Here is a 26,319-nt window from a genome sequence, read left to right as displayed (position 1 = left end):
TCAAATCCATAAATTCTACCTGATGGAAACTCAATTTTAGAAAGATTTTTTTTCATCAGGTGTCCACTGATGATTACCACTGCCCTAGGCTTTAGGAAAGAAAATAAAAACCAAAGTCAAGAAAGCCATTAAGCACTAAAGCCAGACATCATTTTTAGTTCTGAGAGTTTCCTCCCTCGATTGTGTTATTCAGCTTAACTTTGCAAGTTTAATTTAGCAATGCACAGATGTGTTCCAGAAATACATTAAACTCACCATTCAGTTAGTGACAATGTTAATTATCTTATTAGGGACCAGGTTTCCTGAGAGTCCGTTTTCTCTGCTGAGTCACTTAGAGCGCCACCAGGACTCCCCAAGTGGCCTTTTCTGTCCTGGTGCCCCACACATGGCAATTGGGGCTCTCACTTGTATTGCATGTGCAAATCTATACCAACAATGTACAGAGGTGCACAGTGGGTCACTTCCATGGCCATCAGTTTGGGGCCTCAGGACGCCCTAGGTGAGACCGTGACCCTGGAGCTTCCACTTGGCTTGAAACATCCTTCTGGGTGGAGGATCGCTTAGTGAACCAGGGAATGAACATGTCACTAATTTTTCTCTCTGACAGTCTAGTTGTTGGACTCCTCTCACACTAATCTCTAATTAGAGGCTTTAGGTTGGCGAGCCCTGATTCTCACTTAACACTGCAGGCGTTTCTGTGCTCCCCGTCCCCCCAGGTTCTTTGCAGCTTTCTCGCCGTGCTAATTCAAGTGAGTAGAAGCAATGCTAGTGTTAACAGGCAACCCACATTTCATGAAAAAGAGACAGCATGAAGCCAGGCCTGTTGTGTTATTGACAGAGCATAGCACTTGCAATCATTGCAGATTCTGAAATGGAATGACTGCATTTGACAAAGTTGACTGAATTTATGAGCCTGCCTCTGTCAGGTTCATTGCATTCTCAGTATCTGTCTCTTTCAGTGCTTTGGGATTTTTAGATGAGTTTTTTGCCACCCAAGAGTAATATTTCTTACTTCTCTATAAAAAAAAAAAAAAAAGTCTTCTTAAAGGCCTCAGGCTATTGGTATGAGGTTCGTGCCTGAGGCATTATGGGTGGCCTATAATCAGCTGACACACGTTTTTAGCAGGTGGCTTTTAAGCTCCAATAAGGTAATCATTTTTCTTCTCAAAATTATATCAGACATGTAGTCCTGTGTGCCCTGTCCTCCCACCTCATGAGTGGTCCTTGCAGAAGCACGAGGTCCTTGTGTGAACTGGGTTTAGGGGAATCTTTCCTCCTGTTAGCTGTCAGGAAGGTTGGGTCGCTGCCCCCTTTGGCTCTGCACAGTTGGAGATGGAAAACCAATGCCAAAGGACAGGAAAGCAGTCTGATTTTATGAAACTCAAAGAACATACCTTTAATTTCAGGCAGCAAGGAATATTTGAAACAAGGTGAGCCAAAAACTATAGGAGAAATAGCTTCCTTCTTCCAGCATCCCTGACTCAGAGTTTTATATGGAGGGCAACATGGGAGGTGGCTGGGTGGTTGCTTCTTACCTTTAAATGATGGTGGTTCAGACCTCAGCATCAAATTCCCAAGTGCAGAAACCAGCCTTGTCCTTGGAGCCCTTTAATCAAGCGGAACAGCACATTGAAATTTCCTGGGAGCTGTAAAAAATGCTAATGCCTGGGTTTCACTCCTTCAAGATTGGGACTCAGTCTGGGATTTGGCCTGGGCCCTGGGAGTTTTAAAAGATCCCCAGCTGATTCTGAGGAGCATTTGGCTTGAGAACCACATTGTATATATGTTTTTTAAGTAAGCAATGAATTTTATTACATTTATAGTTGTACAATGATCATCATGACCCAATTTTATAGCATTTCCATCCCAAACCCCAGCCCATCCCCCCACCTCCCAACCTGTGGAAATTATAAGTTTTCCAAAGTCTGTGAGTCAGTATCTGTTCTGTAGAGAAGTTCATTGTGTCCTTTTTTTAGATTCCACATGTGAATGATAGTATATGATGTTGGTGTCTCACTGTCTGACTAACTTCACTTAGCATGATAATTTCTAGGTCCATCCATGTTGCTGCAAATGCTGTTATTTCTTTCCTTTTAATGGCTAGCTGATATTCCATTGCGTATATATACCACATCTTCTTTCTCCATTCATCTGTCAATGGACATTTAGGTTGTTTCCATGTCTTGGCTATTGTATATAGTGCTGCAGTGAACATTGGGGTACACGTATCTTTTCGAGCCATGGTTTTCTCTGGCTGGATGCCCAGGAGTGGGATTGCTGGATCAAATGGTAAAAATGGAACCACAGTATACTTGTTTGTATTCCTGCTTGCAGATACAGTTTGATTCATCCAACATCTGTAAACATGTATAAAGCATTTGTTTTGTATGAGTCACTGTGGGGTTGATAGAGAAGGGCCTCAGTTTGACTGAGAAAGGAATCTGGGAGGAAAAGCATGTGAAGCTGCCTGTAGAGTGAAAAAAAAAGAGGAGGGTGCTCCACTCCTGCCCATAATCACTTACTTCCGTAGTCCGACTCACCAGCCTTTCCCTTTGCTGTGGGGTCTGCCTCTTTCTGTCTGTAGAGCTGTTGGACTGTGGGGAAGCTTAGGCTTGTGGCTGAAGGGAAAGAGGTAAGAGATTGGGGCTGGATGCCTGGTGTCTTGGACCTCCCTGCTCTGAACATTGGCAAATGCCAGCCAGATGTGCTTTGTCACCCAGATAGGGATGTGAGACATCCTGCTGCAAAGGGAGGGAAAGAGAATCCTAAAAATCCATGCCGGCCTGTGAAGAGCCAGTGCATATTGTCGGCTGTGCAGGGTCCTGGAAAAATCAATGTACTATCTGCTCTTTTCCTCTCCTCCTAGCGTCCTATTTAAAATATTTTAAACTGCACTTAGATGACTCATCTCATTTACATGCAAATTTGAGGTCTTACTAAATTCACATCATCCTTATTTTATCCTTTTTAATATGTGCCCATCTTGGGGCCAGTGGGCACTTGCTGAAAAGGGCAGTTAGGTCTCATTTGAATTTGCATTGTCCACGACAACTTCTGCTGGCACCTGGTGAATGCCAGGTTCCACGGAGAGCCAGCAGTGTCCCAGGGAGCCAAGAAGCTCAGGGGGAGGCAGACTCTAGGGGCATATTGCCCAAGAGACAACACTCTGCCTCTGGGCCGCCAGGAGTCAGCCTGTGGGGCTCTTAGCAGTGAGTGACATTGCCCAGGGAGTCTGTGAAGAATGACAGACCATCGTGAGGCCAAGAGCCCTGAAATGGGAGGCAGAAGTTAACTATGCTTTTGCAGACTTATTGTAGGCACCTTCCTTTTCCCACCTGCAGAAAGGGGGCCCATTCTCTTGCCACTGCCACCCTGCCCCCCTGCCCCTCCTCAGAGCAGTAGTATTTGAATATCACCTTCCTGAAGTGGTAGCAACTGAGAAAAGAGGCTTTTTTTTTGCTTTTTAGGGCCGCACCTGTGGCATATGGAGGTTTCCAGGCTAGGGGCCTAATCAGAGCTACAGCTGCCACCTTGCATAACAGCCACAGCAATGCAGGATCTGCAACCCACACCAAAGCTCACAGCAATGCCAATCCTTAACCCAATGAGTGAGGCCAGGGATTGAACCCTCATCCTCATGGGTACTAATTGGCTTCACTTCTGCTGTGCCCACTGCTCTGGAACTTTGAGCAGTGCTATTTGAAACAAGAGCTTACTTCAGTTACACACCTGAGTTTGTTACATGGGCTGGAGAAATACTGCCTTACAAAGCTTACAAAGCAAAAGACAGAGTCGTTGTTTGATTCTGGCTCGTGAGCGGATTCCTTTCTCCCATGAGTAATGTGTGCATATCGTATGCATGTGGTACACAAGCTGATACCTCCCTGTCCTTCAAGAGTCCACTTAAATATCACGTTTTTTGGGAAAGCCCCATCCAACTCTCCTGGCCGGGCGCGGGGGGGGGGGAGGCAGTGCCTGCTGTTGCTGTTCTATCTACAGCAACCTGTACATTCCCTGGAAAGCACTTCTCAGGCTTGGCTGTTGTTGCTGTAATTGTCCATCTTCCCTACTCCAAGGGAGCACATCTGTCATGCTGGCCATTCTGCCTCTGGAACACAGAAAAATGTTCTGAAGAGTCAGACATTGGAGAGAAAGCAATGCCAGGTTACAGCGGGGGTGGGGGTGGGAGGGCGATGGGCACTGCCAAAAGGCCCCTTCTTAGCCTCCAGCTCCATCACATTTGCAAGTCTCGTGCAACAGCAGTTCCGCAGCAGAATGCTCCACAGGGCCACTTGAGATCCGTTATAATTTATGTTCACATAGAGTAGCCCTTTGGAAGAGATTGTAAAGGACTTTGAAATGTGTTACCATGTAAACTGCAATCATTTTTTAACCGTTAGATGGAAAATGAATGTCAGTGAGCATTTTACTGAGTGGGTGCTCAGCTAGGCCCTAGTCTGACACTTCATGTACCACGTTGTGCACAGGGCAATCTGGACCAGGGCAGATAGCGATTGTGTTTTGGGGTCCTGGATTCAAATCCTAGCTGTCCTTTACTAGCTAGCTGGCCCTGTGTGAAATATTAATTTTCTCTGAGCCCCAGGTCATCTGTAACCCAGGGTATTAATATTTGGATAATAGTAGATGCTCAAGGAATATTGTTCCCTGTTCCCCCTCCTCTTCCCTCCTTACTGGAATGGGAACATACTTTTGTTTTGCCTTACTAGTCATTAGGATGAAAAATTGACACATTGTTTTCAAGTGTTTTGCCAAAATAAACCATGCGGAAGGAAAGAAATGTGTTTAATTTCTCACACGAGGGCCTAATGCTGATGAGTGCAGTTTCTCCATGGGGACATGGGGCAGTTTCAGTTGGAGAATTTTTCCCTTTGTGGGACTAGACTGTTCATTGCAGTATTGTCTACATGTTCTCTGGGACAGCAAATGCCAATTACCAATGTAACGACAAAATCAACCAAAAAAAAAAAAAAAAACAAGAAAAAAAGCCCCTCAGGTATGAGTGAAGTAGAATTGCTAAAGCCCAAGAAATCAGAAGGTGAAAATAGCATTGTTTTGAGTCAGGAGATCTGTTCACACTTCCCCCTGTCACCAGGTAACTTTGGCATCAGAAGAAAGCTTAAACATCACAGAATTTCCAGATCTTCTCTGGGGCCCCCCTGGGTCTGCCACCCTGAGCAGGGCACTGGTGCTGCAAGTTCAAGTATGAAATCTTCTGAACCATGTGGGATTTTTGCAAAGTTTTGGAAACCAGCACGTCCAGTGGCCATTAGCATGTTTCTCAGTGTTATCTACCCAGTGTAGTGTGTCAGTCATCTCCAAGAGGAGGGCTGCCATCAATTAATCTCAGTCATAGCCTGGTCATTTCCTGAGTGCTGCCCACCAGCCACATGAGCTAGCAAAAATTGCTAAACCACCATCATGAGCTGCTTTGGTCTCCTGTGCAAAATTATTGGAAAGCCCAGGCAAAGTGTATCTGGAAAGAAGCACCCAGTGATGTCAGATGGAAAGGAAAGTAGCACAAAGAATTACCTTGGGTGTGAACATCAAAGGATTAAAGGAGTTTGGAGCTGCAGTAATGTCACGACCGTAGAGACTACCGCCACTCTAGCTGACTGGTCGGGGGACAAGGTGAGCTTACCTCCGTGATTTCTGATACAGTGCTATTTGGTGCCTTTTTATTTACCCAGTACACACTCTTTGAACAATTGCTGTGTTAATTTAGCCAACAAATATTTATCAAGTACTTATTTGTGCCAGGCATTCTCTCAGGATGGGCTAGGGATTTGGTAATGAGCAGAAACAACAAAAACCTGTCTCATGAGCTTATATTCTAAAGGGATGAGAATATACCAGATAGTGTATATAGGGCTGAAAACAAGGAGATGACTAAAACACTTCTTGCTGTCAAGGAACTTACAGTCTAGGAAGAATGCAACACATCTGTGGCTTGTGGTATCTTAAACAGTGTTCACTTTTTGCAGAGAAACTTTCTCCATTAAAAAAAAAAAAAAGATTTTAAATGGTTCATTATATTCCTAAGTGCGGTTTTAATATACTTAGGTGTCACATATTTTTCCCACCACACAAAAGATAAGTTCTATTTTATATCATGGGTCAAAGAGGAAATACGAATCACTTAACATAAATGGTTTCTTCAGCAAATTTCATCAGAAATTCTATTTTTTGAATAATAGGTATCATTGGGGAGATAATTCAGGACGAGGCTTATACTTTCTGGAATTTTCCGGGGGAAAGTGTTGGCAAGGAGGTGAAGAAACAGTGTGATGGTCTAGATAAATTGGTTAAACTCAATCTCAGAAACTCTCACGGGTCTCTCCACATCTTTCTATAGTAGCAGCAGCAATAGGATGAAACTACAGTATGATTTACCTTAATTAGATAGCAATTTGCCTCACATTTTCAAAAAGTGCTAATAGATGTTAACTCAAAATAGATTAAAATACCAGACAAATTGCTACTGCCTTAAAAAGAGTTATAATAATTTTGAAAATGTAAATTATGGTTATGCAGTCTTTGGAGAGAACTATACAATCCAATCTTTCTTATATTTAAAAAAAAAAAAAACCCTGTGGTACATGCTTTTTTCCCCTTTAATCACAGTAATTTCTTCAAATGACACCACTGCATATTTCTTTAAGAAGATACATTATATTTTTCAAATCCTAGGTGTAGTATAGGAATTGCCATTGATAGTTTTCAGCAAGAAAAAAAGAAATTGAATATAGGAATCCGGGGATCATAGGGAAAATTTTAAAAATTCATTTCTATGCTCCTTTTTATATTGCATACGTTTTATGAGTTGGAAGAGAGAATAGTTTTTTTCGTTCTAGGAAATGGAGTTGTGCATGACAATATGTCTGCAAAAATGTGTATGTAGGTGTAACCAAGTGATTTAAAATGATTTGGACCCTACTGGTGTCTTACACCCAACTTTTTCTCTAAGGCACCAAAGTGCTTATGGAGTCTACACAAAGAGGTGAGCGTAATATATACTTCTGAGGAGTAAATGAAAATAACTTTAGTATAAAATTTGTCGCAGTGTATCACCAGGAGACACTAAAAGTAAAAGATAGAACCTTCCCTAGTGGGAGCACATGTATTTCCCCTGAATAGCTTCTACCCAGCAAAGCTCTAAAATGGAATGTTTGCATTTCCCCTACTGCTTTGTTTTCTAGAATTTACAGAACACAGTTAGCAAAAACATTGCTGAGAAGACACATTATATCCACAGAGGATTACCTGTAACATTTTTCATATGGCTATACAAAGCCAAATCACTGTGTCTTCTTGCCCAGAACCTATGAAAGCCAGAGACCTAACACACTCTGTATTCTCAGCTACAGATGAGCCTTACTTTATACAACAGAAATAGGTAAATTGAATTTTGGTAGAGTACAGGATATATAAACCACATTAGGAGCACTGACAAAATAAATTAACCCTACCATGAAAGGCTTGCTAAAGTGAACAATTATCCCCTAATTTATATACTTCATAAATCCTTATCTTCATGTATCAAGTTTGCTTAAGGTGAATTTAATCTCTCTTCTTGCAAAACAGTTATCATATAGTGATATTTTCTCTTTTTAAAAATTGGACCTCCAAAACAAAAAGCCTGTCAACCCTCATATAAAACTTTGTACGGCCCCGTGTGTAGATTAGAGAAGATGTATTGTAGAAGACAGGCCCCATCTTTACGGTGGGTTTAAATGTTTTCTCTTTCCCCTCTGTTTTTCATCTGTCTTCTGTTAGTTGTTCCTTGAATGCTAAGTGATTTGGACCATGTTTACTTCCTTTGCATTTCGGTGCAGATTTTCTGAAAGTCCTCAGACCAGACAACCTCAGCTCTCCCTAGTGAGACCTGCATCCTTCTGGGTTTGTTCATGGCGGAGGGAGGAAGGTAACTTAACTATAACCTGGGGAACGTCAGGTAAAGAAAAGGAAGGATTTCCTGAAAGTGGATATTAAAACCTATACTGTGTTATTAAGAAAAGTTCTGAAATCTCCGCCAGAGAGCACTAAGAGAGAATAGATTCTTATTGTACACGAAGTATGTTTTCAGGGTTACTTCTTGCCTTGTGATTATTTTATTTTGAACATTACCACTAATGTTATCAAGGTTCGTTTCTAAAATATCTCAACAATGGAAAAATATTGAGCATCACTATAGAGAACTGGTCACCCTAACATATAGCATTAATTGACTCAGTAATTACCATTTATTAAGTGCCAGATGCACCAATAAGAGCTACCATTGGGAGACCTTTTTATGTCAGTCATAGTGTTAGGCATATTATTTAATCCTTATAACAATCCTGTGACATCAGTACTTTTATCCTGTTTCTACAGTTAAGGAAACCTAATTTTAAAGTGAAACTGGAATTCAGACCCGTTCCTGTTGACTCGAAAGTCCATGATATGAACCACAGTTGCCCTATTTCTCCCCTACTTTGTGCACCACTCCATAGCCTTAAAGATAAAAATCAGTCACTGGTTCCAGGACTTTGTTTCAGGTGGGAGAGAGAGGCAAGTGAAGAGGTGACTGCAATGCAGTGTGAGAGTGCTTAAATAAGAGACAAGCCTTGCAAGTGCCCACCATGACTGTACAGAGATGGGGTCCCTACCCCAACCTTCTGGGGAGGTAGACTTGCTTAAAGAAGGCTTCCTGAAGGAGGGGATTCCTGAGCTGAATACGCGATCCTCAGGGAATTGTGGGTCTTTTTGATTACTACGTTAGTGTCTGGCTTTGCCTTGCTCTTGGCTTTCTATTTTTTTTTTTTATCCATATTTTGCTATTGTTTTCCTATTCATTCACTGATAAGTAGACCTAGCTCATGAATACAAAAATGATCATGGCTCTTTGTGGGTCTTACACTGGAGCAGGAGTAGACATTAAACATAGCAATTATAAACTTTGAAGGTACTACGAAGGAAAAGTAGGCAGTGTTGGAAGAGTAACCTGGAAGCCTGGCCTAATTTGCAGAGGGGAATAGGGTGAAGGCAATGATCCAAGTTCCCTGGGAAAATGACATTGAACTAAAAATAAGTAGGAAGGAGGCATGAGAAGGGGACAATAACTGGGAAGTGGGTTTGAAAGTATTCCAGGTAGAACAGCGTGTGGAAAGATCCTGAGGCTAGAAAGAACTTGGACAGCTTGATAACCTAAAATTAAATCAGGTGACTGGATAGTATCAAAAATATGCTAGAGAGATAGGCATGGCTAGATGCTGCATGCCTTTTTTTTTTTTTTTTTTTTTTTTTGTCTTTTTTGTCTTTTTTGTCTTTTTAGGGCTGTACCCATGGCATATGGAAGTTGCCTCCCTGGCTGAGGGTCATCAGCTTAGAGCTGTAGCCACTGGCCTATGCCACAGCCTCAGCACTGTGGGATCTGAGCCGCATCTGTGACCTACACACGGGTCCTGGCAATGCCAATCCTAGACCCACTGAGCGAGGCCAGGGATTGAACCCAAGTCCTCATGGATACTAGGTCGGATTTGTTACCACTGAGCCGCGATGGGAACTCCTGCATGACCTTCTAAGTGTACTGTTCTAGAGCAGGTTCAAGCAAGGAAGACTTAGAGTGGGAATTTAAATTTTAAAAAAGTTAAAAATTACATTGTTTAGAAATCCTTTTAAGATCGTCAGTTGATGGTCTCAACTCGGATTTGTATATCAGCTTTTCTTTTTTATTCAAAATTTTTGTCTTCACGTTTTTGAAAACAAAATAGTAGGCATTGTGTGTTTATCACCAAAAGAATTAACTGCAGGTCTTGGTTAAATTTGGAATGAAAACTGACCTTAATACATGAAAGTCTTAAATAGAAATTCTGACAGAGATTAAGTGTCATCAGTGCAATGTTGAAATACCAACTCTAAATTTAACAAAAAGATTATATATAATGTAGTTTACCAAATCTCCCAGAAAACACCATGTCATTTCAGAAAAGTGTGGATGACTGAATGTCATGGCCGTCATACTTCCAAGCAGATTTTCAAAGCAAACAGCAAGGATTTAACGTTGTTTTAGGTTTTTCCTGGTGATCCTGATCTTTTTCAATAATGGGCAGACATAGAGAGGGAGCACAAAAATGTGTATCACCAGCTCCTTCTTTCAGACCAGCTTACTCACTATAAATGAAATATTGATGTATTTGAAAATGCCCAAGTGCTCAATAAAGATTTTAAATAAAGCCACCTAAAAGTTGTGGTTCTTAGGTTAATCATTTATTTATCTAAAGGATGAGGGAAGCTGTCTATTTCTGTGATATGAACTGCAATCAGCTTAAAAATAATTGACAAATTAATCCCTTCACAGCACAGCAATTGTAAAGGTGTTAGTTTTAATTAGGCCTGTCTGATTGCCTTGTCTAATCAAGAATCAAGGTGGTATCTTTGATGGTTAAGGTCTATTGGGGCCATCCCTGACCTGCCAGCCATGTATGTTTTAATTATTGATTCCTCACATTTCAGCCCTTTTCACGAAGGGACTTGAAGTTGGCAGTACCTTAACATTTAAAGGGAAGAAAAATCATCATTTCCCCCAACACTTCTATCCCGAATCCTCTGTATCCTCTCCACCAAGCTACAGTTTTGTCCTAAAAAAGCTGTCAGGTTGATGAGGAAGTCAGAGGCACATTAGGATGCTGGCTTCCTGCCACCTCACCTCCCAAACACTCAATTTCCAGTGGACATTGTTAAGATCTTGACAAGTCACAGTCGCTTATGCTTTTAGAAAACACATTTGATTTCTTGATATCATACGTCTTTTACAAAATCCCTAAGGGCGAATGTAGTACTTAGGGAATGGGGGAGGTCAGACCAAAAGCGGCACTGTTTTCTCACAAAACACTTGCTCTGGAGTTCCGTCGTGGCTCAGCGGTTAACAAATATGACTAGCATCCAAGAGGATGCAGGTTTGATCCCTGGCCTTGCTCAGTGGGTTAAGGATCCCTCATTGCCATGAGCTGTGGTGTAGGTTGCAGACGCAGCTCGGATCTGGTGTTGTGGAGTAGGCCGGCAGCTACAGCTCCGATTCGACCCCTAGCCTGGGAACCTCCATATGCCACAAGTGTGGCTGTAAAAAGCAAAAACAAAACAAAACAAAAAATACTTGCTCACACTGCTGAGGAGACAGGAGGTGAGGGTCCCCAGGGCCGTGGTGAGCACACCAGTGAGCATGAGCAGCTGGTGCTGTCAGTGGTCCCTGTGCCTGATGGTGGCTCTTCTTTGGTTGCAGGTCAATGAAGTGACGGTGGAACAACTGGTGCAGCAGTACCCCCATATCACCTTCAGCACCGTCCTGCAGGACTGCAAGAGGACCCTGGAGAGGGCCTACCAGATGGGCTGGACCCCCAACATGTCTGCAGCCTCCTCCTAATAGCCCTGCCCACGTGGAGGACCACACAGATCACCCATCAGGGCCGAGAGCAATGGTAGAGTTGGGGTGGGCGGTCTCTTGGAAAGGTTTTAGCTGTCCCGTGTCTACGCGTGTACCTTCACGTGTGTGTGTTTGTGTCTCGTTCGCATATTGCATAGCATAAGCGCCACTGCTATTTGTTCCCAGGTGAGCTGGGTTTTTTCTTAAGAATTAAAGATTTGGAAAGCCACAAACCTTTTGTTTTTAAGTTCAAAGGTTTATTTCTCTCTAAAAAAGATTTTTTTAGTGTAGAATCAAAAAAATTGGATCCATTATTTCGAGCTTCTAATTACTGCCTCAGGAGATGCCCCCCAGACAAGGCAACTGCCTTCTTTTTTGATGGGGAAGAAGTGTGCATTTCTACTGATGGCGACCAGAACAGGCACAGCATTGCACTAATTGGAAGCCTAGAAACCAGTACTTTTCAAAATTTCAAGCACATACACACATATAAGTTCTTCTACTCTTTCATGTATACACACCCCAAGGCGCTTTCTTTCTAGATCATTTTCTGGCACAGGGACCTTCCTCCAGGCCACTGAGGGAGCATGTCATTCACTGTGGCTCTGCCTAACTCACTGTGCCCACAGGTGGCCGACCTGCTGACCAGTGGGTGACTTAGAGACTAGAGAGAATAATGCCTATTGTGAAGTTTTCGCATGGAGGCAAAAATCTAGACTCCCCCAACCAGCTCACAAAAGTTAATTATTCATTATTCTACAAATGTGTTCTATTGAGTGTGAGTATTTCGAGTTTCTTGTTAACATTGTGTCAGCTTTTAGTTCATGGGTAGTAACTGGTTTGGATATATTTTAATGCTATTTGGAGCTAATCTCAGCATTATCCACATTAAAGCCACCAGTGTAATTAATAGTGTGCAGTTATTAAAAGAAGAACCTCAGATCACTTAATTATTTTTGTTAATTTTGGTAATTATGAAAGTATATTTCTGAGATTTGGGGCTAGTCGCATTATTAGAAGATTAATGAGTGAGATATAAGTAGACAATCTATTGTTTTTTTTGTTTTTTTGTTTTTTTGCTTTGGGCTTTAGGACAGGTTTTTTTGGATATATGCATGTTATCATATACAGTTCTTATGCTAGAACAGCATAATTTTTATGCTGTTGCAAAGGTCTTGGTGTTGTATGAGTTAAGAAAGATTAGAAAATCTTTTCATTAAGATTATTAAGATTCTGTTTATACTCATCAGAAATAAGCATTTCTTTGTTTAATTTGCCAGTTTTCAGTTTAGACTATATCTGTTAGTAAATGAATCTATGTTTTAATTTCACACATCTTTACAATTAATTCATAGTCGTGACTCAGGCTCAAATAACCTTTCCTATGTCTAGATTTATAATCAAGACATCGGGGGCCTTTTTAATCTAAAGAGTGATTCTCTTTTGCAGTAGAGTTAGATACACAAAACCCTGACTTGGGAGTGTATTATTTATTCTTCCCCAGTGTGGACATAACTGTTTTTTTGGTCTTTAACAGTTATACTGAGATTTGAGTTTCACTTTGTATGTTCCAGTGTTGCTAAAGTGATACAAGCTGTAAGAAACAAAAAATAGCTTTACATTCAAATGTCATTCACTTATTTATAATAACTTTTTTTCATAAGCAACTGTTTCCTTTGATTATGTCAACATGTTTCTTGATGTGGCATGTTTTTGCTTTTAATCCCAATCAGTTTGGAAAATCTGTCACTAAGCACCAAGGGTATTTTTTTCCACCACTAAATGGGTTACTAATTGAATTCGAAGGGGATAAAATTTGTGTAAGAAAAGGAGCTATTTATTATCAATAAACTACAGTTCTTCTGACACATGGAACTGTATCCTCTTCATATTCATCTCCCCACCACTGCAGAATATCTTAAATCACAATATTTTAACTGGTTTTTAATCCAAAACTAATTTATAAGACAATATGTATAGTAATAGTAGCTTGAGTGAATAAGCAAAAGTTTAATTTTTATATATGTCACACTATATTTTAAATAGTTAAAAAAGACAAAAGAAGGGAGAGCCATCAACAATATAGATAGTGCCATTTCAGTTCAAAGTTGTAATAATCTTGGAGTGTTACAGTTTGGTTGTCAAATGGTTTCAGAAGTGTATAATTGATTTTTTTAAAAAATGTTGCGTTGTTTGAATCTAAAGTACAGCACTATAACACGCTTTAGCTTGGGGGGGGTGGGATGGGGCGGGGGACTTGCACTTATACTTTAAGATGTTGACTAATCCAGAAAGCCTGATGCATCATAACCTGGAAAACTGCTTTGGTATATTTGTAGGAATCTGTAGAAATATCATATCCAGCCTCAAAGCATTAATCTCAAAAAGCAACCAGAAAAAGCATCACCTTGAATGATCCAGTGATGGTTGTTGAATGTGTTCTCATTAGATGCTTTGAAATAAGGCTTAAAATGATTTTTCTGGGCAATATAGACTTTCTTTGTTTTTTGCTTAGAATGTCATAAATATATGTGAACATGTTTAATGCAGGGCTTTTTATCCTCTCCAAAATGTCAACAGTATTTTCAGAATAAAGACTATGAAATATATTGCTGTTGTGGAAAATTCTGGTCCTTTGTCTTTAATGTCTTTTTGAGTGGATAAAGGAAATTCATCTGGTTTGTAGTTTCTATATTTCTGTGAATCTTTTGACCTTGCAATGAGTTGCAATAAAAGAGAAACAAAACACGGTGTCTTTTGTTTTATTTCAAAGACAATAAATGGCCTCCTCAATGCTGGTTGTGTGTGATGCATGCAGTGGTCCGTGTCCTTGTGTGTTTCACTACAGACTTTATGTAGGTTCAACTAACCCAGAATAATAAACAAGTCTGAATTTAGGAGCTTCTCATTTGGCCAGTGAGTACTGAGATAAGATTAAAACCTCAAGGGTTAAACAAGTGGTTTGTTTAAAATACAATTCCCTAAACAGTCATTCTCTTACTTAACCATTTATTCAATTTTCCAAAAGTAAATAAATAAATTTATTGAGTCAAAAACATGTGCCAGGCACCAGACCCTTAAAGATAAATAAAATTCGTTCCCATCCTCAAGTTCGTTCATAGCCTAGCAAGGAGACATGCTTAAAAACCAAGCCATAGCACTGAAGCACAGTAGGTGTAACAATGGCCATAGTGTAAGGGAGCAGACAGGGAACAGAATAGCAGCCTGGAGAAGGAAGAATTTCACAGAGAAGGGGTTTAATAAGGGCTGAAGAAGTAGCAGGAGTTTATGAAATGTACCGTGGGGAAGGAAGGGAGAACAGCCTGGAAAATGGGAAAATACGTGCAGAGGCTTGAGGGCATGAGTCAGCAAGGCAAGTTCAGGATGTGTTAGGTAACTAAGTAGGAGGGTATGTTCCATAGGTGCAGAGAGTAGAAAAAGGTTCTAGAGAAAAAACAAAGGCTAATCATAAACTTTTCATGGCCTACCAAAGAAAGTGGACTTGTGAGACAGAACAGATGTGCTAGAGAAGTCTTGCCCTAAATTCCTTCAAGAAGTGGAAATTTAACGGCAGGACTTATATTCATGGCAATATGGTGAAAGGAAGATCCTGAAAGATATGTATAATGGAGTTTCCATTTGTGATGGAGAAGGAACAAAAAAGTTTCAGAGAAGAATATCAAAGGCTCAGTCTTGGAGGAGTTACTTTTGAGATGCTCATTAGACATCCAAATGAGAATATTGAATGTGCAGTTGGGTATAGGAGTTCAGTTCTGAAGAGAGGTATACAGATGTCACTGAAAATCACGAGTCTGTCTAAAATTGTCTGTGATCATCATCCATTACTTTAGGTAGAAAATGAAGTCTAAGGACTGTGTCTGGTCCCTCCAAAATTTGGATGGCAGAGAGAAGAAGGAAACTCTTCAAAGGAAACTCTTCGAAGGAAACTCTTGGAAGGAAACTGAGATGGAATGACCCAAGAGGTAGGAGAACAACTAAGAGTGTGTTCTATCCTAGAATAAAGTGAAAACAAGCACAATTAAATAAGCTATTATTTACGGACACAGTGCATTAATGAAAATGGGAAAAGGAAAAGGTGGCAATTACAAAGTTTCAGAGTGGTGGTTACCCTTAAGGGTGCAGGCATGGGACCAGACAGAGGATTTCACCTGAATCTGTTGGTTCTACTTCATAAGTGGAAGAGTGGCTTCACCAGTGTTTGTTTTATTAAAATGCTTGATAATGTATGCATATGTAACCAGTTATTTTGTATCAAGTATTATTAACTTTAAAAGAAAAGGTTTTATACTCTGTTTAAATTGATTACCCAGACTTGCTAAACCTAGGTGCAAGCTTCCCTACCTATTTGGTGTGGAGGTTCGCTCTATGTGAAGCAGAGTTGACCCCACCCCATGTCTAAGTAGGTGGCAGTAATGGGTGAACATGCTAGTCTCACCCTTCTGTCGTGCCAGAAGTTGCATAATTCCCTGGGTTTCTCTCTGACCATCACTGAAATTTTAAGTGAAACAGCTGTCCATGAGGCACGGAGACAGCTGTGAGAATTCTTGTGGCATATTTGTCATGTCATTACCACAGGAATCAAAGAACTACTACAGTGTTTTGTAAAGCTTTGGGTTAAGGGGGGGACTTTCATTATCACTCCATTTTTAATAGCACAGACAAATCTGGCATCCAGACCTTTTAGTAATACAGAGACGTGTCTGATAATGTGATAATCTATAGTTGAATAGTCAGTTAAGGTTATGTCTATCCATTATATTATATGAATAAATCACAGTGTATTTACTCATACCACCATCAGTGGATATTAGGTTGTTTACTATTTGGACATTATGCTTTTAAAAATTAACCCCAGTTTCTTGAAATAGTGGGTACAAATATAGCAATATAGTTCCTCGGCCCCTGAAATACAACCTTCTGTCTCTAAGAAATAAACTTCAGAAAACCAACATCATCTCCTAAAGAGCATCTCCTTTCTAAAAGTTTTGCTTGGCTCACAAAACTATGTATGAGTGCCACTAGCCCAAGAAAAGAAGAACATCCAAAGGCAATTGTTTATTTCAGTTCCTTTCTTTTATTTATTTGCTTATTTTTCTTTTTACGGGAGCACCTACGGCATATTAATTCCCCAACTAGGGGTCAAATCCTAGCTGTAGCTACAGGCCTATGCCACAGCCACAGCAACACCGGATCCAAGTTGCATCTGCCACCTACGCTGCATCTTGCAGCAAAGCCAGATACTTGACCCACTGATTAAGGCCAGGGATCAACCTGCATCCTCACAGAGACAACATCAGGTCCTTAACCCACTGAGCCACCACAGAACTCATCTCCTTTATTCACCACATGATGGATGCATGTTTCTTACATTTTTGCATAGTTTGGAACCACTTGAGAGACCTGGAGATGGGAGGAATCAATGCTGAGTTGCATAAGAATACATGGCTAGACCAGGCTGATGGGCCTGAAATCTGCTGATGGTGTGGCTATGTATATACATTTGTGTGTGAAGGCTCACGTGTTCACTGAGCCATATGATCATAAACGATGTCTACTGAATGCAAACTAGTTAGTCTTCTTTTTTCCTTGGAGCTTTTAGTGATTAATATGATGGAAAATGAAAAATTAATAACTCAAGAAGGGTTTCTTTTAAAAGAAACCCATGTATATACACACTGCCTCAATGGGCCTGTGTGTATACTGACAAGCGGCTACTGACAAGAGTGATTTTTATAAATATTAAAAAATGAATGGAGAAAGCCCAGCAAGCTTGATTTTGTTAACAAGTGATTCTACTGCAATTTAAGCAGCTGGATTTCAATGACGCTTATAGAGCTTATATTAGTATTTCTTCAATTCCAAATCAAGAGATGGATTACTATTTTGGGTTCATGGATGGATATAGACAGACAAAGACTGGGAAGCACCGTCATAGATAAATAAGTGGGTTTAATGTGAAAATTAAGTGACTGGCACCCCTTGTTATTAGATCATTTAAATGACTAAATGTGCTCAAATATATGCTAATGGATGTTTAGTCCCCTTCCTCACTCTTGCCTTGTGGCTGTTGTTGAGTTACTGTCCCCATTTCTTCCTCACTATACTTTATTCTTATAATTAACCATAGAAAATTAGTGATCAGTGTCTTCATGCCTCCAAAGATTAATGATATGTTTGAAAGTGATCCCCAAACATAGACTTGGGGAGGAGGCAGGGAGAATTAAATGAATTATGTTTTAAAACAGTTTGTTGTGAATATAGTGGAGAAAGGGTATAACACATACGGCTGTAATAAAATTGTAAAGCAAGCACCACTTAAGTCAAGAAATGGAGCAACACTGGCACCCTAGAAGCCCCTATCCCAAATACCCTTTCCCAAGCCCAGGCATCTCTCCCTTTCCAGATATAATCACTCTCCTGGCCTCTATGGAAATAACTGTTATGCTTTTATTTTTGTTGAACCATTTAGATGCATCCTTAAGAATGTAGTTTGGTTTTGAACTTTACATGAATGAATCATATTGGTTTGTGAGTTTTTTTACTTGATAGTGTTCACAGGAGCCATCCATTTTGTTGTGTGGAAATGCCATTTCCTACTGAAAAGCATTTGGTTTGTTTCCAGTTTGGGACAGTTGAAAGTTCTGCTGCCAATAGCATTCTCATATGGGTGTCTCAGTGCACACAAGCACATACATACCTGGGAGAGGAAGTGCTATTATTTCATGTCTTCAGTTTTATTAGGTGACACCACACCATTTTCCAAAGCTGTTGAATTAATTCACATTTCCACCAGCAGAATATGAAAGTTCTTATTGATAATCTATTTGCTTCTGATTGCCATGTAGTGTCTTAGCATGGTTTTTGTCTGCATTCTCCAGAATATTAAAAATACCAGGTACCATTTCATATATTTATTGGCCACATAGGGAATAATGGTTGTGAAGACCTTCAAACCAGTGTTTGCCTTCCTATTTCAAAGAAAAGAAAGAACATAGACAGGAAAGGCCTGAGAGGATTGCTACAATTTCACTATGGATCATAGCTCTCGGGGCAAAAGCTATGCAAAGAGGACAAGTAAAGCAAGGGACCCTTTAAGAGATTTATTAATTAAAAAGACAAAGCTTTCTTTCCCTTTATCTTCCCGTGACTTTATCCATCTTCTTATAACTTTATTATATTTTTTGTATGGAAGAAGGCCATTATCTTCCATTTAAATGAGAAATTACAGGAATTTCCAGAGTTCCCACTGTGGCTTAGCAGGTCAAGAACCCAACTAGTATCCATGAGGATGTAGGTTCAATCCCTGGCCTCTCTCATTGGGTAAAGGATCTGATGTTGCCGCAAACTTCAGCATTGGTCATAGATGCGGCCCAGATCTGGCATTGCTGTGGCTGTGGCATAGGCCAGCAGCTGCAGCTCTGACTCAGCCCCTAGCCTGGGAACTTCCAAATGCCAGAGATGAGGCCCTAAAAAAAAAAAAAAAAGAAAGAAAGAAAGAAATCACAGGTATCTGAGCAGTGCCTCTGTGCAAAATTGTATGGTTACTGTTGTGATGTAATTAAATTAAATATCATGTAATACAATGAGATAAGAATGGGGAAAAGAGGGTTGTCACTTCTCTGTCATGAAAGCAAAGTTGGATGCTTTGGAAAACTGGATCAAAGGAGAGGCACAAAAATATCTTTCAGGTTAGTTATAGGGCACATAAGATGTAGAATGTGGAAAAAATTATAAAAATTTAGAAGGGTTTTGCATTTAGATTGCTTCAAAAATGAATCTAATTTCTTACTCCTTTTTAAAGAAATTGAAACTAGAAATCACAGCCATGTGATGGAGATAGTGTGTTCAAGAATGACAACATAGACCACAAAGAAAAAAGGCCTTGTCTATATATCAAAAGATTAGCAAGTGAATGCATCTATACGTTCTTATATTAAAAATAAAAAATTGAAAAAATGTATGTACATATATATAAGTGATTTTTAAGAAAATTTTAAAATCAAGTAGCCAACTAGCTGTCCTTACTGTGCTGATAAGAGGGATTTTATTGTACCTGCTTAGACCAAAACAGATACCCAACTGATGGGAAATCACGTTTTAACAAGTAACAGTTTTCTTCAATTGAAGTATAATTTACCTATAATAAAATCCACATGTATTAAGGTACCATTCTTTGCATTTTGACAAATGTGTACACATTTGTAACAAACACCTGAAACAAGCCATACAAAATAAATAAAACAAGCTATATAACATGTATGTATGCATGTGGGTATACACATGCAAATACATATGTGTGTGTGTGTTTATACCACCCCAGAAATTTCCCCAATCCCCTCACCCACCACAGCAATCATTGTTCTGTTTTCGATTACATATTATTATGCCTGTTATTAAACATCTTATAAACGAGTGCATATTCTTTATGCTAAGTCCTTCCCTCACATGATTGTTTAGAGACTCATCCTGTTGTATGTATTAACTATTGCTGAGTATTCCATTGTATAAATATGCCACAATTTATGTATTTTCCTATTATAGACATTTGGGATGTTAGCAGTTTTTGAGTAATATACCTAGGGAGCTATCAGCATTTTTGTAACTCTTTTTTTTTTTTTTTTTTTTTTTTTTTTTGTCTTTTTTTGCCTTTTCTAGGACTGTTCCCATGGCATATGGAGGTTCCCAGGCTAGGGGTTTCATCAGAGCCACAGCAACTCGGGATCCGAGCCATGTCTGTGGTCTGTGACCTATGCCACAGCTCACGGCAATGCCAGATCCTTAACCCACTGAGCAAGGCCAGGAATCAAACCCACAATCTCATGGTTCCTAATCAGATTCATTAACCACTGAGCCACGACGGGAACTCCCATTTTTGTAACTCTTTTTATGTGATATATTCCTAGGAGTGAAATACCTTGGGTTAAATACCCAGGAATGGCATTGCTGAGTCATAGGATTTGTGTATAAACATAGACCTTATAAAAAAAACCTCTCAAACTGGTTTATAAAGTGGTTATACCCATTTTCAACTACTATCAGTACCCGTGAATAAAAGTTTCAATCACTCCACATCCTGACTAGTATTTGATGTTGTCAGTCCTTCAAATTTAGCCATTTTAGGGACCCATTAGAACTCATATTGAGCTTTTATTTCAATGTCTGGATAATTTGAGAATAATTAACATCTTAACAGTATTAAGTCTTATTATCCATTAACATGGTATATGTATTTATTACACTCTTCTCTAATTACTCTCAGCAACTCAGAGTAGCTTTCAAAGTAGAGGTCTTGTACAACTTTTATTAAATTTATTCCTATGTATACTATGCTTTGATGCTGCTCTAATGGAATTTAGTTTTTCATTTTTGAAGTGTTTGCTACCAGTATATAGAAGTGCTGCTTATTTTTGCATATTGTCTTGGTATCTGACAACCTCACTAAATTCACTTATTAGTTTTCAGTAGTTGTTTTGCAGATGCCCAGGATTTTTTAATCTAAGAAAATCTGCAATAATAAGGATAATGCTTATTTATTTCCAATCTTTATTCCCTTTCTTTCTTTTACTTGAAGTATTGCACTGGCTTGTAAACCCCAGTACAATATTATACATGATGAGAGCTGACCTCCTGTTGCTGCTCTTAGGGGAAAACATTTAATCTTTCACAATTAAGTGTGACCTTAGCTGTAGGGTTTTGCAGATATTCATCATAAGATTGAAATGATTCGCCTCTATTTTTAGTTTGCTGAAAGTGTTTATTACATATGGGTGTAGAATTTTGTCAAATGATTTTCATAATATTTTAATAGATGTTCATATCTATTGCTTATTCTAATATTTTTCTTCATTCTAAAGAATTTTTTATAGTATTTCTTGAAATTGATATGATCACATAGATTCTTTCATTTATTTTATTTTATTTTTTATTTTTTCAGCCACACCCATGGCATATGGAAGTTCCCCGGCCAGGGATCAAATCTGAGCCACAGCTATGACCTATGCCACAAACATGGCAACACCAGACCCCTAACTCCCTGCGCTAGGGATTAAACCTGCACTGTCAAAAAGACAACAACAGATCCTTAATCCACTGTATCACAGCAGGAACTCCTCCTTTATTTTATTATGTTATACTCTAGCCTCTTAATGTCCCTCTATTTTCTGAAAGAGTATGTAAAATTGCTATTATTTATTTCTTAAATGGTTAAAATAATTCCCCAATAAAATATGTTCTTGTATCAGGACAACACAAAGTGTATATTTCATTACATCTGAGTTATAGAATATTGGCATAAAGTTGTTTATAATTCCTTGTAATCTTTTTAATCTCTGTAATATCTATAATGATACTCCTTTTCAGTCCTATTAGTTATTTATGTTTTCTCTCTAGCAAGGAGATTTGTATTTCTCTCTAGCCAGGCCTTCACAAGGGCAAGGTCATCAGCCAATAATATAACTACCTAATGGAAAAAACTTTAAAAAAAAAAAATCAACAGAGGCAGATAACAGAAGCCAGAACCTCTACAACATTATGATAAAAAAAGTCCTGTGTATAATCAAAAACAAATACATATGTGAAGGAAAGGGATATCTAACTCATACTCAAGAAGAAAATCGGTCAGTTGAAATAGACCTGATATAATCCAGATATTAGAATTAGCAGACAAGAACTTGAAGGAAACTATTACAAATATGCCCAAGTATTTAGAGAAAAAATGGTCATAATGAGTGAACAGATGGTAAATCTCAACAGAGAAATAGAAATTTTATTTAAGAAATGGAAACTCTCATAATGAGAAGTACACTATCTGAAAAAGAAAATTTATTGAATATGGATTTAAGAGCAAATTTGAGTTGGCAGAAGAGTCAGTGGATATGAATTTATAGCAATAGAAATGATCTAATCTGAAGAATGGAGAGAAAAAAGTTGGGGGTGGGGAGAGAGACCGAACAAAGCCTTAGTGGTACGTAGTATAAGTGGCCTAGTATATGTGCAGTTTGAACCCCAGACTAAGCAGAAGAAAACAATAGAAGTTGAGGAGTCCCCTATGTGGTGCAGTGGGTTAAAGATCCAGCTTTGCTGCAGCTGTGGTATAGGTTGCAGCTGCAGCTCAGATTTGATCACTGTCCTGGGAACTTCCATATGCCGTGGATGTGGCAAAAAGAAAAGAAAAGAAAAGAGAAAAAGAATAGAGTTTGAAAGAAAATTATTTGATAAACTAAAATAATAGCCAAGTCTCTCTAACCAGGAAAGACTTAAACTCTCAGCTCTTTCTTACCCATGTTGGCAGAGCTGAAATATCTTTTTTGTCTTTTCAGCCTTCCAACTATTGCTTTCACTGGACTCTTTATAGTCTCCCACATGCATTCACAGAACAGGAGTCAGTCAGGGGTTAGCCCAGAGTTTATATGCAGATTCCTGTGGGTCTCTTTCATTTCCAGGATTTCCCTTTCAATTCCCCATCTCTTGGACTCTTCCCTGACCTTCAACTCTCTATGTAATATTAGCTTTCTTCTCAGGTTCTGACCTTCCTGGTACCATGTAGACTGAGGCATTCCCGCAAGGGAAAAGGCCTATAAAAGTGAATCTCATGCAATGAGTGTGCTTCCTTTTCTTCAGCTGTTGAATTTGGGTTGTTCTCTAGGGACTTCAGGAGATTTTTTTTTTTTTTTTTTTTTTTGCTTTCATTTTTTTTTTTTTTTTTCCTAGAGTTTAATTACTATCTGAGGGAGGATTAGTCCTGTACAGGCTGCAGAACCGTTACGAGAACCTTAACTCCTAATGTGTTAGTTTCAAAGAGGCCAAATTTAGTCCTCCCAGAGGAGTGAGTGCTTCAAAGCTGTGTACATACTTCATACATGGCAGATGGCTTGTTACCTCCTAATACCTGGATTCTCTTTCATCCTCAGGAATAGAACCCTGATTTGATGGAGAGTCACATTTCCCAGTATCCTCTGGGGCAGCATAAGTTCTGGCCAGTAAGATACAAGCTGAAATTTGGGGGAGAAATTTGTGGAAGTCTGCTTCAAAGAGAAGGAAACAGCAGAAGAAAGCCCCTTTGCCCTCTTTATTTTCATCTTCTAGCATCTAGTGAACATAATTGTTGGAATTTCAGCATCCATCTCAGGTCAAAAATTGACAATAGAAAGATGGAATCACAAGTTAAAAGGAGAGTGGGTCCCTAATTTCTGTTAATTCACTACACCATATCTTCCTACCACCAGCCTTCTTTTAAATGAGCGAAATGTCAAAATTTATATTTGCTTTCTCTAGCCACTGTGAGTAGTAGTTGATGTTCGTCCTAACTGATGCAGATGGAATGAGGCTCTCATAAGAGTAATACACAAATTCGTACAAGTATATTTGTTGTATAAGACTTTTATTAGGTGAAGAGAGAGGTCGTTAGGCACAAACCAGGAGACCTGAATTCTAGTTTTGCCTCTTCCCACTATAGCTACATAATTTTGAGCAAGTTTCCCTGTCAGGCCACAGTTTCCTTATTCCTGAAAAATCTCATTAAATTAAATGATCCCAATTTTCCTTCCCCCATTCCACTAAAACTCTCCTTGATGTAGATCACAGTGTTGCTATTTTAAACATTTGTGGAGTTTTATATACATTTTCTTTAATTTGATCATGAGTCTTTACTTCCAAACCAAACTCCCTTAATCCCTCAGTTTCCAAGAACATTTTGTGACCAGAATCAAAGAATCCATGCTGCCATTGATCTTTGTCTGTTGACCTTATGTTTTGAATGGAAAAAATACATTTTTTCAGGGTACCTCTCTGCTCACAAATATTTCCCTAATTTTTTAAGAGGCTGGAACCAGTTGTGGTACAAATCAAACAAATAAAACACGTTTTCAATAGCACTGAGCCTCAGAACTGTGGCTGAGACGATGAAATGGTTTTATTTTCTAGATGACTGTTTTTCAAACTAGAAATATGTTTTGCATCAGTGATGTGTTAAGGTCAAGTCAAGAAAAGAGACAATATGTCCCATGTCACGGAGACCAGGATAATGAGAGTGTTCTCTGGGAGCTGGCTCAGAGGCTGTTCATTTCACCGGCAAAAGGTTATACCAGACAGATTGTTTCTCATTTGATGTCTTAAATTAAACTGCTGACATGGCCTGCCTCAAAGTAAGAAACATACGTGTTTGCCAAACAGACCCTAAAGAAAATCCCTGTTGGAGAGAGTTGGTTCCTTTAGCTGCAGCCTTTGAGGCTTTTCTGTTTTTAAGGTAGGCTTGGGACTTGAAACAAGTTTTCCACAGCAATGCAGCTCCTAGAGTGTACATCAGGGAGGCCAGGTGGATCTAAGGCTGGGTGACTTGTTGAGTGCAGTGGGATAGAAGTTAGCAAAATACCTAGCTCTTAAGTACCATTTAGAAATATCACACATCCAAGGAGAAGCACTGAGGATAGAAAATCTTACAAGATTCATTTTAGCCATTCCCCTCCTTTCTGGCCCTGCCTTGCCCACCTCTTCAAGCATTTCCCCCCACCACCAGATCAGAGCTAAAGGAAAACCAAATGTCATAGCGAGTGGTCCCCAGACCAGCCACATGAGTGTCACAGGCCCTATCCCAGGCATCTCAATCTGTACTCAACAAAATCCTCTGATTCAGAAGTCCTGGTCCATACATTTCTTTTGTTTGTTTGTTTGTTTTGTCTTTTTAGTTTTTTGTTTTTTTTTTTTTTTTTTTTTTTTTTGGTCTTTTTATCTTTTAAGAGCCACACAAGTGGTATATAGAGGTTCCCAATCTAGGGGTTGAATCAGAGCTGTGGCTGGCAACCTATGCCACAGCCACAGCAACACAAGGTCCGAGCTGCATCTGCAACCTCTACCACAGCTCATGGCAATGCTGGATCTTTAACCCATGAGCGAGACCAGGAATCGAACCCACATCCTCATGGATACTAGTCAGGCTCGTTCACCACTGAGCCATCATGGGAACTCCCTTTTTTTAAATTGAAGTATTGTTCATTTACAATTGTTGTTAGTTGTAGGTGTATGGTTAAGTGAATCAGTTATGTATTTTTTCCTCATTCTTCAACATTTCAAAATATTGGACATAGTTCTCTCTGCTATACAGTAGGTCCTTGTTGTCTGTTTTATATATAGTAGTATGTATATGTTAATCCCAAACTCCTAATTTATTCCCCACCTTCCCCTTGGGTAACCATAAGTTTATTTTCTATGTCTCTGGGTCTGTTTTGTTTTGTATTAAGTTCATTTTTACCTTTTTAAAATTCCACATACAAGAAAATTCCACAAAATTCCACAAATATCACATGATATTTGTTTTTTTCTGTCTGGCTTACTTCATTTAGTATGGCATTATTTCCTTTTTATGGCTGAGTAATATTCCACTATATATGAACAACATCTTCTGTACCCATACACCTGTGGATGGACATTTAGTTGCCACCTTCACTGAGAGAGGAAAATTTGAACTGAGATATGGAGGAAACCAATGTGTGAGTGACCGGTCCTGGGTCTCCACCGCTCTGTGGAGTGCAACACTTAGCAAGATGCTTAAACTTCCTAGTCCTTTGTCTCTTCATCTGTCAACTAGGAGTGAAAATACTCCTTTTGATGAATTTGTGGGTGATTTCAAAGATCAGAAATGGTGCATATAGAGTGCTATTAACCCTATCAGCCAGGGTCTATGCTCTTGACCCTTTGCCTCTGACTCACAGAGAGACAAAATTGGTGTGATTTAGTTACAGGTGGAAGCATAACAATCGAGGTCTGGGCAGTTAGTCTTCTTCCCTGAGCACCATACACAGGCTGTGGTTTCACTTCCCAGAAGAGGGAGCACCCACGTGGTCTCCCCTCACTGATTTCTTATGTGATATCCTCCCTACACTTCC

General features: G+C 39.4%; 1 protein-coding gene across 1 annotated transcript in view; it reads left to right on the top strand.

Annotated features, from left to right (window-relative positions):
- The window catches only part of FBXL17 (F-box and leucine rich repeat protein 17), a 491,431-nt gene extending 477,266 nt beyond the window's left edge, over nucleotides 1–14,165 (top strand). The window contains 1 exon segment of the mRNA XM_003123817.6: nucleotides 11,279–14,165. Within this exon segment, the coding sequence (XP_003123865.4) occupies nucleotides 11,279–11,419 (141 nt within the window). The 3' untranslated portion in view covers nucleotides 11,420–14,165.

Source organism: Sus scrofa, chromosome 2 (assembly GCF_000003025.6).
Source record: "Sus scrofa isolate TJ Tabasco breed Duroc chromosome 2, Sscrofa11.1, whole genome shotgun sequence".
Classification (NCBI taxonomy): Eukaryota; Metazoa; Chordata; class Mammalia; order Artiodactyla; family Suidae; genus Sus; species Sus scrofa.
This window is presented reverse-complemented; position numbering and strand designations above follow the sequence as displayed.